We start from the raw sequence: 18,474 nt of genomic DNA, 5'->3' as shown, positions 1-18,474 counted from the left end.
ATTTTTATAGGCAAAGTCTGTAATTTAAGAAGGTGGCTACTGGTAAGTTTTTCTAGCTCAATTTAAATTAGATTTTGCTAACTTAGGGCTTGAGCTGTTACCTTGTAGATGTCCAGGAATCCACACTGATGGTCAAACCGCGTGTAGAGTTCGTTCAACATGCTGATGACCTGCATGGGTGTGCACTGCGCGCAGATGGCAGTGAAGCCAACAATGTCCGAAAAGAGCATGGTGACATCATCAAATTTCCTGGCCTGAACCTGCTGCCCCTGCCACAACTGCTGAGCCACTTCTTCAGGGAAAATAGAAATAAGGAGATCTACTGTTTTCTTTTTCTCCTCTTCCAGGGCTTGGTGTGTGCATTCTAGTGTTGCCTTAAGCTTATCCATTCGTTTTTTCAAGCCATCCTGGGCCTTCGCTTGCTCCCCAACCAGTATGACATCACGTGTAGCATCATGGATAGGAATGTCCGAAAGGTGGAGGCCTCGGCCCATCAGTTCATCCAACTTGTCTACACAGGGGGACCCCAGAAACAAAATTGAATTTGATTCTGGCACATGAATCATTTGTCCTTTAATTTCCATCACCTGAAAAATAAAAATAAGAATAGTTTAGAAAAGTAAAAACCAGTTTAGAGGTGGATCTCCATTCTACCTTCCCACTATTTACTCTTCAGATAAAATTATAGCCTCTTATACCACCTATTCAAGTAATGAGACTCACATAGTCTACCCACCAAGGCGAGTCATAAAATATCCTATACTCACACAAAAATATTCCCAAATCAGATGTCAGATTCTATTCCAGCCCAATTAAATATGAAAGCAATCACAATGACATACATTCCTCAGAATCAGTATAGATAATGTTTCTAAGTTTTGCTCCTAGAATGTACCTGGTCTTAAATCCAAATTCCAGAGTAGCTTCTTCTCTGTTAATTAAATCAAATTATAAAACCATAAAATGAAAAGGAAGCTACAACTATCTGAAAGCAGACCAGCTAAATAGTGAAGTATTTCTTTTTCAGCAAATAGCTACTAATTCAAATGTGGCCATGCCATTGAGTGGTCAAATAAGAACAGACATGAGAAAGAATTCTATAAAATAATGAATGGCACGGAAAAAGTGCATCAGTGCTCCTATTTCCATTTGCCTTCTCATATATGCAGAGTACTTGAAGGTTGACATTCTGTTAGAGTTTGCAGATTTCTTGCTGATCTGTATAATTTGTATTTGCAGAACAGAAGGAGGAACAGTAGGAAAGGAGTATCAGAAAAGATCAAGGGGTCCATTGCACTGTTTTACCAGTTTTGCATTTGCCTGTTAAATGGTTAGGTGTCCCAACTTCTGAATGATGTCCAGTGGCTGATAATGAAGTCCTGGCTTGTTACCTCTTGCACCAGGACAACACAACAGTTAAAGCACTATTTTTCACTATTTTATTAAAAAAAAAAAAAAAAAAAAAAAAAAAAACTAAGATGAACATATTTTTCTTAAGCAGAAAATAATTGCATAGGATAAAGTAGCCGTCTTTGTAAACACAGCCTCCCATAGGCTATGCCATGAAGTACAATCATTGTTAATGTTTTCGTTCCAGGAGTACACAAAGAGCAGGGCAATACTGCACTAGGTGGCCTAAAAAACCACAGTCTTTAACCCAAGGATCTCAGAGTCAAAACAGATGCAACAAACAAACCTTGCGCATCTAAGCAAAGAATTCTCATAAGTGTTAGGAACCACAATGTCTTAATTCTGTACTTTTATATTCCAGAAAATCCTTCCTGAAACAAAAAGATTTCCTCCAGTCACACATTCATGCTTCATGCAGACATTTTCTCATCCTCACAGGATTCAACATATCGTTTAATCCTCCTTCCATCCATAATCCTCCCAAGCAAAATAAGAAAACCTCAGGCAGAGAACCCAGAGGTGTCTGTAATAACAATGTGATTTAAGCATCCAGAGGTCTGGAAGCTCCTGCTGTGCTGACAGCTACTCCTGCGTGGGACCTTCCATGTTTGGGGGAGAAGTAGGGAAGCTCCTGTTTCTATTAGGAATTTCCTACATCAAGTAATATGCTGTTATTGCAGATCCTACTGCCAATGTGAGGACAAGCCTATCCTGTCCCCATGTCCCTCTGTTTCCATTGAAGCATAACTGATCCTGCCAGTAACCCAGCACATGCAACTTCTGATGTCAGCCTGGGAACTCAGCAAATATAAGAAAATATAATAAATTAAAATTGTCAATTTTCCAAATTTATATTCCCATACATACTAATATCTACATTTCTAAGCCTTGTTTCCTCAACTCTGATCTGGGAGAGCAATCTCTGGGAGAAAGCTGATCAGCTACCTAGCTAGGCAAATTTACTACTCCAAGACTAATTGTTCTTTTAAATTTTTAAAACATACAGCTTCCTGCTTAACACATAAGGGAAATGGATGCTTTCTTCATGCATGCAGCCTCATGATGTCAAAGGACGACATGTGAAATTGTTTTAACTCTGAAGTGCAAATTACTAAATACATGGTGTGGAATTTCTATAGTCTCTTCTTAGTTTTTTGCCTTTTCCAGAGAGTTTTTCTTTTTTTCTATGTCCAGAACATCACTGGTGTACAAAATAAATGTACCTCATATTATCACTTCTCTCTTCCACCTCCAGGTGAAAAGAGGCTGTCAGCTCAGGAGGCGAGAGTGTGACCACGGCCCCTGACTTGCCTGGCCTGTCAGCAGGCAAGGCACCTGGCTTGGAGCTGTGCTTCTCCTTACAACCTGCTGTGAGACTAGAAGAAAATTAATGCATCCCTCTGTGCTCCTGCTTCTCTTTTGTCAATTTTAGGTGTTAAACTCTTTGATGTGATCTCTATCTGTGTGAATATATTGTGCCAACCATCTCTGAGTGGCTTCTTCCCCGGGAACACTGATCGAGTGACTAACTCAGTAAGCAGGCACTCCGGAGTCCTATGCTCTGCCTCTGGGTAACCCCAGGCAAATTATCAACTCTGAGTGCTTATTTGTGCTTTCAGCACAGCAGGAACAATGATATCGACCTCCCTATAACACATTTTGAGACTTCTGTGTGAGAAGCAGTGAAAGACAAGGGCAATTCTGTAAAATGCCTAACTAATAATAGCCTGTTCCTCTGCCCAAGTGAGCTGAGCCCCTGCCTCAACAGGGTTGAGGGTTTCTACAGCATGTTGAGAAACGTCTGCAAAGGAACTGCTCAGTTTCCTAAAAGTGTCTGCTGCAGTTTAGCCCAGCAGAAAGCTAAGCACCACACAGCCGCAGTTGGATGGGGAAATGGAAAAGAAAAAGGTAAAACTCATGGGTTGAGATAAAGATAGTTTAATATGACAGAAAAGGAAAGGGTTATGATAATAATAATAATAATAATAAAGAATATACAAAGCAAGTGATGCATAACGTGATTTCTCACTACCTGCTGAGTGATCCCGAGCTAGTCCCAGAGCAGTGGCTGCCCCCCAGCCAGCCCCCCGTTTTATTGTTCCATTTCTTGGGACAGCCCCTGGCTGTGTCCCCTCCTGGCTGTGTCCCCTCCCAACTCCTTGTGCACCCCCAGGTACCTCGCTGGCAGGGGAGCACCAGAAGCTGAACAGTCCTTGTCTCTGTGTGAGTGCTGTTCTGCAACAGCTAAACATCAGTGTGTTACCAACATTATTTTTCTCCTAAATCCAGAACACAGGACCTTACCAGCCTCCATGGAGAAAATTAACTCCATCTCAGCTGAAACAGGACAGCATCAAATGTTCAATGCTATTTAGACTTTACCCTCTGAAGATTTTTATCATTTGCTCTGCTTAACAGGAATTGTTGATACTTTCTATCATTCTTTGCATGTCAGATTGATGATTTTAGCGATTCTTGATTTTTTTTTTCTTTTTCTTTTTCCAAACTAGCCTGCTAACCTCTTCAAGAGGACAAGCAGAAAAAAAAGTTGTCCCAGCTTACCTGGCGAAAGACACGCATACAAAACACAGCAACAGAGAACAGCAATGACTACATCCTTCTGCTCAGTCTTTGCAAAGTCCTCTCCCTTCCAAAGAAGTTTCAGAGATGATTCCACCTATTCTAGTGTGCCTTGAACTGCAGCTATGATCCAGCAGAATCTCCTTTTCTTTCCTTTGGAGTGTCTCAACTCTTCTCTGTATCTCGAAGTATAACTGAACAAAATGGAACATGCGGTTTTCTTGAAGCTAGCCATAGCAAGTTGCATGTCTGGGAAGCTCCTCAGAGCTGCCAAGCTCTACACTCAGACCACAAGCCTACAGGCAAACAGGATTACATCATCTATTCTTCTTGTAAGCAGGGAAAGATTGAAACACTTCTGTCGTCTGTTATATTTCATTACTGCTACATTTTATTGCATTCCTGTCTCTTTAATTATCTTTTCACTAAATAAAATGAGAATAATTCCACTGTTTTCAGAGGACATTTTCTGATCTAGTGGTATCATGGAACAGGGAACATTTTGAAATGAGTAATTGCATCCTATGTTTTACAGGATTATGTTGCTGTGAAATCCTAAGTAGCTCCAGGAAATAAATAAATAAATAAATAATAATAATAATAATAATAATAAAACTGTTGCTGTTTTAATCTCACTGCAAACGCACTGCAAAGAAAAGGGAGCACACAGAAAAGTCCATGATGCTCCAGGACTCTTCCAGCCTTCCTCTCCAAAAAGACCCATCCAGGGAACACTGGCAGACTCTAAAGCTGCCGTTTGACAACAGGAGACAGTCTCCTACTGTGCTGTACACCAACAGCTACCTCAACAGGTACATACCATCCCAGCTCTGCAAGCTCTTGGTTCACACCACACTAGGATTAAGTATGGAACATGAGGCAGTTAATTTTCTTTGCTCTTAGGCCTGGCCCATGTATTCTTCAGCCTTTGCAATCTTCTCACAAATTTCAGTGGAGCTTCTGCTCTGATTTTGATTAGTACATAATCCTTCCCCAGTTGTTATAAATGCTTTCTGTTTTTAGGGTTCTTTTTTTATTAGGAGTGGGTTAGGAAACTCGGAGTGCTGTGTCACACTTTTGTAAACAGTTGCACTCACATGCTTGACTTCATTCAATGAACAAAATCAATGACAATAAACACACCTTCTTGTTTAAAAGGCGTATTATTTATTAGAGGATTGGGGGAACTGGGGGAAAATCAACTTATGACAAAGAAGTTTGGACACCATCACACATTTCAAGGTACAAAGAAAATAACACAAGCTCATAAAAAAAGAAAGCATTACTTCATATTGAGGATGAAAGTATAGGGTAACTTCTAGAAAGGTTAATTAGCTGCTAACCTAAAATCTAAACCAGCCATGTTCACTTATTTGAATGCCCACTCGGATACATGACAGTGTCTTGTGGACATTTACAGCAAGATATTCCAAAGTATTTAAGCAGTTAGGGGCCTAGGAGATTTTGTGAGCACTGGACAAGGCAGACAGTAACTTCTCAAAAGGAAAATAATGACTGTTTGGCATGTTTCCAGATGACGCATCTAGAAGAATGGCTGCAAGTACAATGAAGACAATGAAATTCAAAAAATCTCTTAAATTGGAGAAATGGGCTAAGAACAGGATCCCAAACAAGGGCAATGAATAAACTAAGAAAGAAATTATCAATTGCAAAATAAATGCAGACTAACAGTTCCTAAGAGGATGCCCCAGAGTCTACAGAGTAGAAGAGAGGAATGTAAGCCAAAAAGTCATGCTGTCACTAAGAATGAAAACATTATACAGGACTATATAAACAAGAATATAACTTGCAAAACATAGGAAGTAATCTTCCTCTGACCACCAGTGCTCAGGTCCCAGATGGATGAATCTGTTCATGTTTGGTACAACACTTAGAGAAAGAAATAAAGAGGTGGATCAATTGGAGGAGTCTAGTGAATTTGAATAAATGTCTAGAAAATATGAAAAATATATATATATATATATGTTTTACCCCAAAGAAGAAAAGTCTCAGGATTGGGATATGAAATTCTTCAAACAAGAGCTAATGCAAAGAAGACAGACTGTTCTACACATCCAATGGGAAAAACTTTACAGAGAAGGACTTGGTGTTCATGAGGGACACCAAGCTCAACATGATCCAGCAATGTACCCTTGTGGCAAAGAAGGCTAATGGTATCCTGTTCTGCATTAAAAGGAGTGCTGCCAGAAGGTTGAGAGAGACGATCCTTCCCCTCTACTTAGCCCTGGTGAGGCCACACCTGGAGGACTGTGTTCAGTTCTGGGCTCCCCAGTGCAAGAGAAACATGGACATACCAGACAGTGTCCAGCAGAGGACCACGAAGATGATGAAGACATTGTGGAACCTCTCTTATGACCCTTCTTTGTTGGTCACTTCCATCTCGGTACACTCTATGATTCAATGTTTGGCCAAGAGAATAGGGATGCTTCAGCCTGGAGAAGAGAAGCCTCAGGTAGGGCATGATCTTATCAATGTCTATAAATACCTGAAGGGAGTGTACAAAGAGGATGGAGTCAGGCTCTTTTCAATGGTGCCCAGTCACAAAATAGAAGCAAGGGGCACAAACTGGCACACATGAGGTTCCCTCTGAATATCAGGAAGCATTTCTTTAATTTGTGGGTGATGGAGCACTGGAAGAGATTGCCCAGGGTAGTTGTGGAGTTTCCCTCCTTGGAAATATTCAAAAGCCATTTGAACTAGGAAAAGTCATTACCTCAAGTCAAACCTCCTCAATACTCCAGCTCTGCTTGTAGAGTGGGGTAAGTCAAAGTAACATGCAGTAGAACTAACTGTGGAGAAAGATTCATGGGAATAATAAAACAGATTCAAATGAAAACCGGATCTTATCTGTAGGCACAAAGAAAGCATCTAAATTCAATAAATGAATCACGACAAAATACCAGCTTTCAATACACTTGTCTTTTGTTGAAAAAAGGCAAAGAAAAATATATATCATCTGCACAGAAATGAAAAAAATATATATATTTTTCAGTTGATGCTTAATGCAACTACATAAACAAGGCAGAGTTTGCTCAGCACAACCCAGGAGATTCTCAGGTTCTTGTTGAAGCAGAACCCTGAGCTTATGAGCTTGGATTTCCAGCTCAATGCATTGTCAAAAGAACATGATTCCACATAGCAGCAAAGTGACTGTTAAAAATTTGGGGTTATTTATAGAAGTCCCTGGGGTGTTATGTAATGTGCAGCAGTCCCCAAACCAAAGGGAGTAAATTTAACATTTTATGTGTGTTAGATACTCCATAAATATAGAATGGCAGCATGAATGTTGTACTTTGTATAAAACTTTACTTAACTGTAAAGTATGAAACGTTACTTAATCCCTTAAAACCGCTGTTAGGTCACACATACTTGGATTACCATAGCAGGTTTTTAGGTATCAATAACATTATCAATAACACATCTCTCAGCTACTTCATTAAAAGCCAGGATATGCAATGCAGATGTAGTTCTGTCCAACTTATTCCAACAAGATAGGGCTACAAACTTACAGCATCAGGGTTAAATAATAATAACAATAATAACAATAATAACAACAGCAACAATAATAATAACAATAATAATAATCTCTTTCTATTGGTCAGGAACAGAGCAATGAAAACAATTTTCTGGGAAATGCCCATTTGTTTAGCGTGAGATTCTTCTCCAAATCCTCTGACCAGATTTATGCACTTAGCAACCCAGTGGAGCTTGCCTGGCTTTTACATGGATTATGGTTTTAGAAACTGTAAAGATTCTGTTCTTAGGCCAGCACACAGCTCCTGAAGTTATGGACTTGAGAAGCCCCATGCAACTTCTCAGTGATATTTATATTCTTGACATAAAGTTTAAAGTAGACAGAAGGATTAACTGCTGTGAGCAGCTGTAGATTCTGAGGAGGCTCCAACTTATGGGTTATTTCACAATTTTTTCATGTAACTCTAAGTCAGCCAAAAACCTTTTAAGAAGCCTTCAGAAAACCAGAAGCCCTACTTCTCAACAGGAACTCTGACAACTGTGGTAGCTATAAACACGTTTCAAACAGGAGACCCTCAAACCACACATTTGTATTAATTTTGCATTTCAACCAAAACAAAATGCAGGTTTCTGTACTAATGACCCTATCACAGTTTGGTTAGAACATGGCCAAACCAACAAAATTGTAAGGGAAAATTCTCATATTTAATATTCTCTCTATGTTTAATAAGATAAGTGGAATAGAATTAAACTATGTTTCCAATGAACGTATGTTAAAATACTTTGTATAATAAGTCTTTCCTGAGGGAAAAAAATGAGTTATTTTTGTTGCATTTTTCTTTCCATTTTTAAAAAGGCATGGAGAATGAGAAAACGAGAACATTTGAGAAAGTCATTAAAGCTTTCTGAAAAGTTGGTTCTTCAGTTCAAACATCTCTGTTAGTCTCGTGAGGCAGTGAGGTAGAAGATGACACATATAAATGCATGTTCAGTTTGCCAAATTCACAGAGGTAAAAATCATACTTGTTGCAAGTATTTTACCTGAAATAATTATGCCAATTTAATAAGTATGGTCTCTAATACAATGCTTTTCTTGTATTTTTTTCTTCTCCTACTTCTATTTGAAGAATAGTAACAGAACTTTATGGATTATCATTTATAATAGTCATTCCCTGACTTCCAAAGTTTTCTTCTGTGAGTAACTCTTAAAATGTACTTAGTCAAAAGAAAAACTGGTAAATCTGTCATAAAATTATAAGCCTCAAAGCAACATATTAATATATTTTGCTTGGCCAGAAACCATGGTTTCACCTTCTGACTCCTGGAGATGATGTGAAAACTCCACAGCTCCTGCCTCAGGAGCAAATCCAAGAGCTTTGGATTCCACAGCCTGGCCAGCACCTGGGTGGGTGTCCATGGGGGTAAACTTTACACACATCATGGCAAGGCTGTGGCTCACCTCTGGCTTTGACTGTGTTCATCAGCTCCTTAGCACATCTACCTTTAAACAGACAGCTCTATGGATGTGCTGAATTAAAAGCAAAAAATTCCACTTCAGAATAGATGATAACATATCATCATTAAGTACCATTGTCTTCTCAACTATTTCTTTGAAACCCCGTCTCTTTTTTTTTTTTTTTTTTTTTGGAAATTATCAAATTATCACACAGAATAGTGTAGTGAGCAGCACCCAGAGCAAGGTAAATACTCAGTACATTCCACTTGACACAATTTTACAAAAGGTCAAAGCACTCACAGAGAAATCTTCTTATGATATACGTTGAATATAAATTAATAAATAAGAATAATTTGATTGCATTTCAAAGGGATTTTGAAACAAACATGTCATTTTATTTTTATCTTCTGTTTGTATCACTCAAACCCACAATAAAAGACCTTTCAATTCATTTTGAATTATTTAACAAAAAGTTAAGCGTATTTGAACTATGCAACAACAGTTGCATAGACTGAAAGAAACTTAAGGAGGGGATCAGTCCTTTCTACAGCTTAAAATTCATCCTGTTCCATACATCTAGGCCTTCATTTTTTTCAGTGGTACAGTTGCCATACAGCAGTGTGTACAGTCATATCAGTGGAAAAAAAAAAAATAAGGTGATGAAAGTATGCTGGAGACCCTACTCTGAATTGGGCTTTTCTTTTTTTTTTTTTTTTTTTTTTTCCTAAATGTTGTGCAAACACACCAAATCGCACCATTCATTTTTTGTACTTACAGTACAAAATTCTTGACTTTACACAAGTAACACCACCAAGACTAATTGGTTGAAACTGGAAAAGCTTCATGCATTCATGTGATCAAACTTAAATTACCTTATGCCTGCAAAGGCCTTTATAACTGACAACTGTTAGTTGTAAGTTTCTTAAAGACAGGTTTTTAGTGATAACTATCAATGTCAACCAAGCACAATTATAGAGGAATGTGCCAGTGCACTCTGAAGGCAATAGAAAGGCTTCCATTTGCCAGAGAATTGTTACTTCCAGGATTAGTTCCTACAGTTTTCACCACAAGATTAGAGCAGCTTGTATATTTGGTTTGCGTGGCGAGGTTTTGGTAGCAGGGGGTATGTGGAGGTGGCCTCTGTGAGCAGAGCCCAGCAGGTCAGATCAGAGCCAGCTCCAGACGGCTCCAAAAGGGACCCGCCACTGGCCAGAGCTGAGCAATAAGCGATGCTGGTTGGGCCTCTGGGAGAGCAGATTGAAGGAAGGGAAAATCTGATGTGCTACAGCAGCTGGGAGGAGGCTGTGGCCCATGGAGAGCCCCCGCAGGAGCAGGCCCCGGGCCGGAGCTGCAGCCCGTGGAGAGGAGCCCACGCAGGAGCAGGGGTCTGGGGGGAGCTGCCGCCCGTGGGGGACCCGTGCTGGAGCAGTTTGCTCCTGGGGGATGGACCCCGTGAGATGGAGCCGTGTGGGAGCAGTTCCTGAAGAGCTGCAGCCTGTGGGCAGCCCCCGCAGGCTCAGCTGGGGAAGGACGGCATCCCGTGGGAGGGACCCCACGGGGAGCAGGGGCAGAGAGGGACCGTGAAGGAGACGAAGCGTCAGGGCCTGACCGCAGCCCCCATTCCCTGTTCTCCTGCGCTGCTCAAGGGGAGGAGGTGGAAGAGGGTGGATGGTGGGAAGGTGTTTTTAGTTTGCTTTTAGTTCTCACTGCTCTGGTCTGTTATCATTTGGCAATAAATTGCATGAATCTCCCTATGCTGACTCTGGTATCACAGAATCACACAGAATCACAGAATTTCTAGGTTGGAAGAGACCTCAAGATCATCGAGTCCAACCTCTAACCTAACACTAACAGTCCCCACTAAACCATATCCCTAAGCTCTACATCTAAACGTCTTTTGAAGACTTCCAGGGATGGTGACTCCACCACCTCCCTGGGCAGCCTGTTCCAATGCCTCACAACCCTTTCAGTAAAGAAGCTCTTCCTAACATCTGACCTAAAACTCCCCTGGCGCAACTTTAGCCCATTCCCCCTCGTCCTGTCACCAGGCACGTGGGAGAACAGGCCAACCCCCACCTCTCTACAGCCTCCTTTAAGGTATCTGTAGAGAGCGATAAGGTCACCCCTGAGCCTCCTCTTCTCCAGGCTGAATAAGCCCAGCTCCTTCAGCCGCTCCTCGTAGGACTTGTTCTCCAGGCCCCTCACCAGCTTCGTCGCCCTTCTTTGGACCCGCTCAAGCACCTCGATGTCCTTCTTGTAGCGAGGGGCCCAAAACTGAACACAGTACTCGAGGTACGGCCTCACCAGAACCGAGTACAGGGGGACGATCACCTCCCTAGCCCTGCTGGTCACACTATTTCTGATACAAGCCAGGATGCCGTTGGCCTTCTTGGCCACCTGAGCACACTGCTGGCTCATATTCAGCCGACTGTCCACTATCACTCCCAGGTCCTTCTCCGCCTGGCAGCTTTCCAACCACTCATCTCCCAGCCTGTAGCTCTGCTTGGGATTATTACGCCCCAGGTGCAGGACCCGGCACTTGGCCTTGTTAAACTTCATGCAGTTGACCCCAGCCCATCGGTGCAATATATATATGACTATATATATTGACTATATATACAAGTATATATATAGTTACCTACTATATTAAAAGTTTCAACAAATACCAAAAAAAAAAAAAAAGGGAAATCCCTCTCAAAAAAGACAGAACTTTCACTGAAAAGTTAACTGTGCTGCACAGTTGAAAAACAGAATGAATGAGTGAATTCTTCAAAGAGAATGAATGAAAAGAAAATGTATAGGTAAACAAAACTGTCATGCTATTATGCTGCTGGAGGAATATTCTCTAATTAAATGCATTAGAATTCTCTCTTATTAAGAATTCTCTCATCTAAAATGCATTACAAACTCATGGAAACATTACATTCGGAGCCAAGTCAGGTATAAGAATGATTATCATAAAAATTTACCATGAAGAAACCAAGCTGACATACCATAACCTACACTGGAGATCATGTTTTTACCTTTCAGTGATTCTGAGGTATCATTCCCAGTGCAAGTTGTCCAAGTTACTTGACATTTCCCAAAGAGTAGCAGTATTCAGGTGAATTGTCAAGTTGGCATTGTGTATGCCCTACAAATCAATACTAGCTGCCTTGTGGATATCTTTTCATGAACCTGATTCATGCCATCGTGTAGCTGATCCTTGTACCTTTTTACTATGGTCCCTAAAGTAATATAAATGAGTACATTATTCACAAACATGAAGCATTTACTCAAATTGTAATAAAGCCTCAAAAACATTTTAGAGTTAAGAGCATTGCTTGTAGAGTGTGCGTCTTATGCCAGAGGTGTCAGATGCTGCAGGCAGAGAGCAGTAACCAAACCAAGTTCTACAGAGGTGAAGAAATATGGGCAGCAAAACAGAAACTGAACAGGAACTGAAAATTCATGCATACTGCCATTTAATTAAGACCCTTCTTAAGTAAAAAATGAAATGCACAAATAATGCTCCAAAAAAAAAAAAAAGTTGGTTTAGCCTCATTAGGAAAGAATTGTGGATGGAATGTTGTGATACCACCTTATCTTCTGAAGGCAAAGATGACAGAGGGCAATGCAAGGCACGCAGAAAGATAATTAGCAGTATCACCATAGGAACCATTTTGCAGAAGCAAGTAGGAGCAAAAGAGCCTGAGTGATGGAAGCATTTAGTAGGGAAAATAAATAAATAAAATAAAAAACACTGAAATATAAAATCAGCTACAATGTACTATGACTGGAAGACAGCACCACACGGTGCCCGACAAACAGGCGAATCAAGATTAGAATGAAAGCATGGTTCAATTCAATGCAAAGACGTTGCAGATGCAGAGTGAAATATGCAGTCATCACAGAAGGAAATTTTAAAGCAATCCAGAGGAGTACACAATGAGAAAAATACAGATCTTACACACATGGTGAAACCAACTAGCAGTGGAAGCAAGCTGTGTTTCCTTGGAAACATCAAAACAAAAGTTATGTGACTTTCAGTCAGCAATATTTTCTGACACAGTAGTAAGACCTACATTAAAGGCTTGATCTTTGTATTATGTACATTTTATGCAAAACAGAGTAATTACTCTGAAATGTGCAGAGTCATACTGTTATAAAATCAATACAAAATCAAAGATGTGTTCTTCAGTCTGTAAATATGGAATTAGTTTTAATTACAGAGGCTTATTTTGATTATTCTTTGTTTTTTAAAGTGGGTATATTTCGAGCCTTAAATTCTGTAGATAATTACACCTCAAATCCAAACTGAGATTTTCAGCCTTTATACAGAGCAGGTCAAATCAAATTTCTTTGCTTTTGAACTACCCTGAATATCACTGACTTAAATGTCAGGGTAAAAAATTTTAAGCTAATTCCTAGTAATAAAAGAATCTATGTATGGAATGTGGCTTTTAAAAAACACTGCAGTAGCGGCCAAAGAAACAACACAATCAGTCACATGCTTAAAGCAAACCATCTAGAATGGCCAGCTCATGCAGTGATACTCAACTTCTGAATATGTCATTCTCAAAGCTTTGAGCTTTCCACAGGCTTAATGAGTTGTGATATAAAAACAGTAAAGAATAAACTACAATTAAACAGAATACACACATACACACACACACAAAAAAAAAAAAAAAAAAAAAAAAATCCCCATTGGTCTCATTTCTCATCTGACAATATTTTACCTTAATGAAATCTTCCTCTGCCTACGGCATGGCCATTCATATTTCATATCTCCTAAGAGAGTTCCCTAGCCATCAGGATCTAGATTACTGTGGGTTAGGAGTACCTTCAACACTCTCTGCACAAAAATAAATGCGTGCAAGCTAACAACAAATAAATGTAAACAGGAAATTAGAAAACATATCTGACTGTCAGGGGCATAAAGTATTGGAAAAGTCTTGCAAATAGGAAAATGGGTGGTAAAATAAAATCTAACTGATTTTAAATGCCACTTGATCATTTTATGAAAAAGTTGTCTGCAGTCACAGAAAATTGGACCCTTTGAGTTCCTAAAAATATGCACTGTTGCTGAAATTATGGTGAAAAACAGTCAACATAAAATTAAAAAATCATTTTATCAAAGTAAGAAGTATTGAAGAAACAGAATTTTTATGGAGGATAAAATGGAAAACTAAAACACCTGGAACATTGGAGAAAGAATAAATTACAGATTGGTATAATAGGAAAACTACATAAAAGTACTAAAATAGCTGAATATAGCCAAAGGATAAAAAAAATAAAATAATAATAATAATAATAATAATAAAGAGCTGAACATAATACTACAATCTCTTAGATATGTTACTTACTCACCTCATAGCTCTGAACAACTAATTTACTCTCTCCAAATTACAGTTTTGTTAAGTACAAGTGGGACTAATGCCCATTTTACTAGACAGAGCTGATCTGAAAAGCAGATAATGTCTCCAAGGTTTCCATCAGTCTCCTATCTGCTACACAGAAAATTTAAATCAAAACTCCAGATTTTAGAAGGAAGTATTATTACTTCTAATTCTTAAAATAAACAAATAAAAATCCCTTAAAAGGGGAAATGCAGTGACCTTACTAAAATCATAAATGCAGTTTAAATCATAAAGATTTCCATGGAAAGGGTGCTGAGTGTTTTATCACCTGGAAAGAAGAATCTCATCAACTGAGATTACTAAGAACATGTAGTATCCTAAAATTCAAAGGCAGGAAAAGTGAGAGTGGTTTTTTTTGTTTGTTTTTTATTTTATTTTATTTTTTTTTTAATGTGGCCAAGCCATAGAGCACCTGAGATGGGGGTATGACAGAATCATAAATACTCCTTTGAAAACAGATTTAAATGCAGGCACAAACATGATAAAATGAAATCCAAATTGGCAGGCAAGTCAGCAGAGTACCTCCACCCTCATGTGCATCCCCAGAGAAAATGGTTTCACTTAGCACCCCAGAATGATTCTTGCTGATACCAGCAGCCAAGAACCAGCTTAAACTGCTAGTGTTGGTAAATTTTGGTATGAGAATGGAAATTCTGAACAAAATCCATGGATGATGCCTTCCTTGATTCTTGTAAATATGTGGTTTAATCCATTAAGTTTCTTACTTTTAACTCTTCAGTGTGCCTAAGAAACAGTGGTGCTTTAGACTGGTGTTTGCTGTGCTATATAAACACAGAGAAGATGATGCTGCCTCAAACAATAAAAATTCCATATTATGTTTTTTTCCCTGTTGAATATGAAGTTCATAATTTTATGCTAAATTTTATTTGTTCCTTTACACTCTGAAATGGATCATACTTCATGCAGTCATTAATTATGATTCAAAAATATTCTGTATTTCATTAAATCAATTCAACTTGAACAAAGAATTAAAGGAGTCATTTCAGTTCCAGCACTTCATACTTACTCTGGCAATATCTATAAACAGAATTTTGTTTTATGCTTCTAAGGCTCAACCTCTCTGTGAGAACAACACAGGCCCCCCCCCTAAGGAGTAGCTGTTAGGGGCTGGCTCAGCAGGTCCCTGCCCATAAAGCCTGAAAATAGCTGGGATTAGCCCATGCTCTTTGCATTCTCAGTGCAAATTGAAAGCTGAGCTACTTTAATCCATGGAAAAAAAAAAAAAAAAAAAAGTTGTTTCCTCACTTTCTTCATCCCTTTCAGAATCAATGATATTGTGAGAAAAATGCAAGATGAGATAAGCATGGGTTAAAATAATAGTTTATCTACATAAATGATAAACTTAGACTGGATAAATCTAGACAGTGGATTAAGAACTAAACTGTCAAGGGGACAAAAAAAAAGGATGCGCATATGTCTCTGCCACTCCACATCATTAGTTCCTCACACTAGACCAAATATTCATGCAAGAACACAGAATAGGATATTGCTATGCTGATCATGATTACAGATGGTGTTTCAGCTTTTAAAGGCTTGCACTTGCAGAAAAACCTGCAAATGCAATATACAGAAACTGTTTCTGCTTTGGATTTTGAAAACTTTAGATACAAGTTTATTATGCAGTTTTCTATTTTCTTTTGACAGATTCAATTCTAAAGAATGACTCTGAACAGCAGCCACTTTTATAAAATGCATTCAGCTGCTGCCATGTCTGTCTTTGGCTGAAGTGCTTCTTTATGTGGCATTGCTTTACATTTGTGCTTCCTAGGTCTATCAGTGTCTTACAACATCTTTGGGTTGTTTTTTATTTTTTATTTTTTGCAGGAGGTTTTTTTTTTTTTTCCTCCAATTGTTGTTTGTCCTTTGAGTCTTAAAGGTTATTTTTAAATATATATGTATATATAAACCTTACTGAGTTTAATGTGTTAATAGATATTGTTAAGAGTTTTTAATGGGAGGGTTTTCTATTGTCCCAGCAAATAGATTCAGTTCAAGGTCTTTCTTGACTGTATCTGAGAACAAACTATCAATGGTTTGGACTATTGAAATGATATCAGGACTGCTGGCTTGGCCTTATGTCAACACATAGCATGGTTTATCACGTGATGTTGTATTTAGCCAACAAAGTCATACCAAAACAAAGCAAACATTTTGTTCTTATTCGATTTCTGAAATGGCCAAACACATCATCCCAGTAACATATTTATTACTACAGCTTATATTCTTTGTGAAAGAGTCCTTTAATATACAAATAATAATTGGACTGCCACATACTATCTGACCAAACACATAAAATATTAAATGTTATAACTTCACTCCAGTCATAAGTTATATGAGAAAAACTGCATCAATGAATTTTTACCTAAGGGGTCAGTGAACTTCTAAGATACATGGCATAACAATGCAACTTATGTCAGACCTGTAATATGGACATAAGAAAGTAAAAAAATAATAATAATAATAATAAAAAATTTCTCTTTCACAAGGTTCAGCTTTCTAATTTGTGGTGCACTAGCAGGTGGCTGAAGACATGAGGACTGAAGTGCTGTTGAAGTTTCAACAAATCCTCACACCTGATGCCTTAAGACCATGGGCTGCCCCACAGGGCTAGAACTCTTCTCTCACCAGTCCTTGCTCAAAAGATGTCAGTATTGATATAAAAAGGCTCAGGATAGTTTTTTTGGCTTTTTGTTTTTTGTTTTTGTTTTTCACATAAGTAATATTCGTTTATATCATGATTTAGATTTGAAAATAAACTTATAAAAGTTCCACACTATTTAGTGTGGTGCGGTGTCTAATATAAACAGCCAGTTAGTGACACACACATAGTTCTATTAAGAACTTCATTCTACAAGAAAATTGTATGCTCAATGGCATATATGAGTCAAGAGATTCATATTTTAAAAAATAACAAAGAAGAAAACCTTTTATGTTTCTAATTAAACCCACCTTGTAAAAGCATAAGGGAAATTTGCCAGTGAATACCAATATCAATACAAACCGGCCTTGTATGCCAGCTAATGATGAAACTTCAAGTACAATTCTAGATTTCAAGAGTGCTTCCTTCAAAGCCTACCATCCTGAACAAAAATCTAAATTACCATTATGTAATATTCTATTTTATCTAAAGAATACTTACAATGAAGTACATCTCAAATGGCTTTTCATGTTCTCAATATATAGGAAATAAATCAGATTCTATTTAGCAAGATAGCCTAAGAATTTTTTCATTTAACACTAACAGGGAAACACTTCAAAAATAATTGTTTGCAAATGTCTAAACAGGACAGAGCTACATTACACATCCCTGCAATGTGAACTCACAACATCTACATCAGTGCATTTCCTAATATAAGCACGCTTAATAATTATGTTTGTGGTCTCAGAGTTCAGTGTACAGTTTGTTCGTGCATTATCAGAATATCTGCAGAAGGTTCACTGTGTTGTGCTGTACACATTATGATTACCTAAAGCGTATAGTATAAACACTGATTGCAGATATTATGTTTTTTTCTAAAAGTAAACACAGCCATATGCCATATTTTACAATTTTCAAATATTATATTAATATGATTTATTAATTCTTCAATCAGAAAAAAAAATTAAAAAGTTTTAAAAATCTGAATTTCCAAATATCAACAGTTGTATAATCACAATGTGTGCTGTATGATTTTGGTTATATTCCTATTTACTTAGCAGGCATTTTAAAAGTAGAAAATGCAAACCCTTCAATGATAAATTATAAAGAAAATCAAGCGCTCTGGTACTCTTAAAGATAAGTACATTGACAGGGCATCAACAGCATTACAGTGTGTGAGCAAAAATATATTTATGTTTCTCCAACTTTTCTTTTCAGACTGCCGTGCAGACTAGATAAGAAAGGCTACTAAATAACTGTCCTTTATCTCTCAAACAAAAATGCAAGGTAACAGAAACTCAGACTTTCTGAATTACAGTTTGAATTTCTGCTTCATAGATAAGTGCTTCTTTCATGCCAGCAGCAGGCTACATGAAGCAATGCATTTTTGTCTGTAGTCATCTTACTGAATACCTTAGAAACAATGCTGCTTCCTTTGAAGTCATTTGCACAAATCCTTCTGAATTAGTGGAGAC

General features: G+C 38.2%; 1 protein-coding gene across 2 annotated transcripts in view; it reads right to left on the bottom strand.

Moving 5' to 3' along the window:
• Nucleotides 1–18,474, bottom strand: part of GUCY1A2 (guanylate cyclase 1 soluble subunit alpha 2) — a 145,844-nt gene that overhangs the window by 74,594 nt on the left and 52,776 nt on the right. For both annotated transcript variants that reach the window (XR_004751236.1, XM_035327465.1), the window contains exon 5: nt 102–587. Coding sequence is in view for 1 of the 2 variants with exons in the window: in XM_035327465.1 (XP_035183356.1) it covers nt 102–587 (486 nt within the window). In the remaining variant the exon portion in view is untranslated. The remainder of the gene's footprint in view (nt 1–101; nt 588–18,474) is intronic.

This window comes from Oxyura jamaicensis, chromosome 1 (assembly GCF_011077185.1).
Source record: "Oxyura jamaicensis isolate SHBP4307 breed ruddy duck chromosome 1, BPBGC_Ojam_1.0, whole genome shotgun sequence".
Taxonomy (NCBI): domain Eukaryota; kingdom Metazoa; phylum Chordata; class Aves; order Anseriformes; family Anatidae; genus Oxyura; species Oxyura jamaicensis.
The sequence above is the reverse complement of the archived record's forward strand: the minus strand, read 5'-3'. Positions and strand labels throughout refer to the sequence as shown.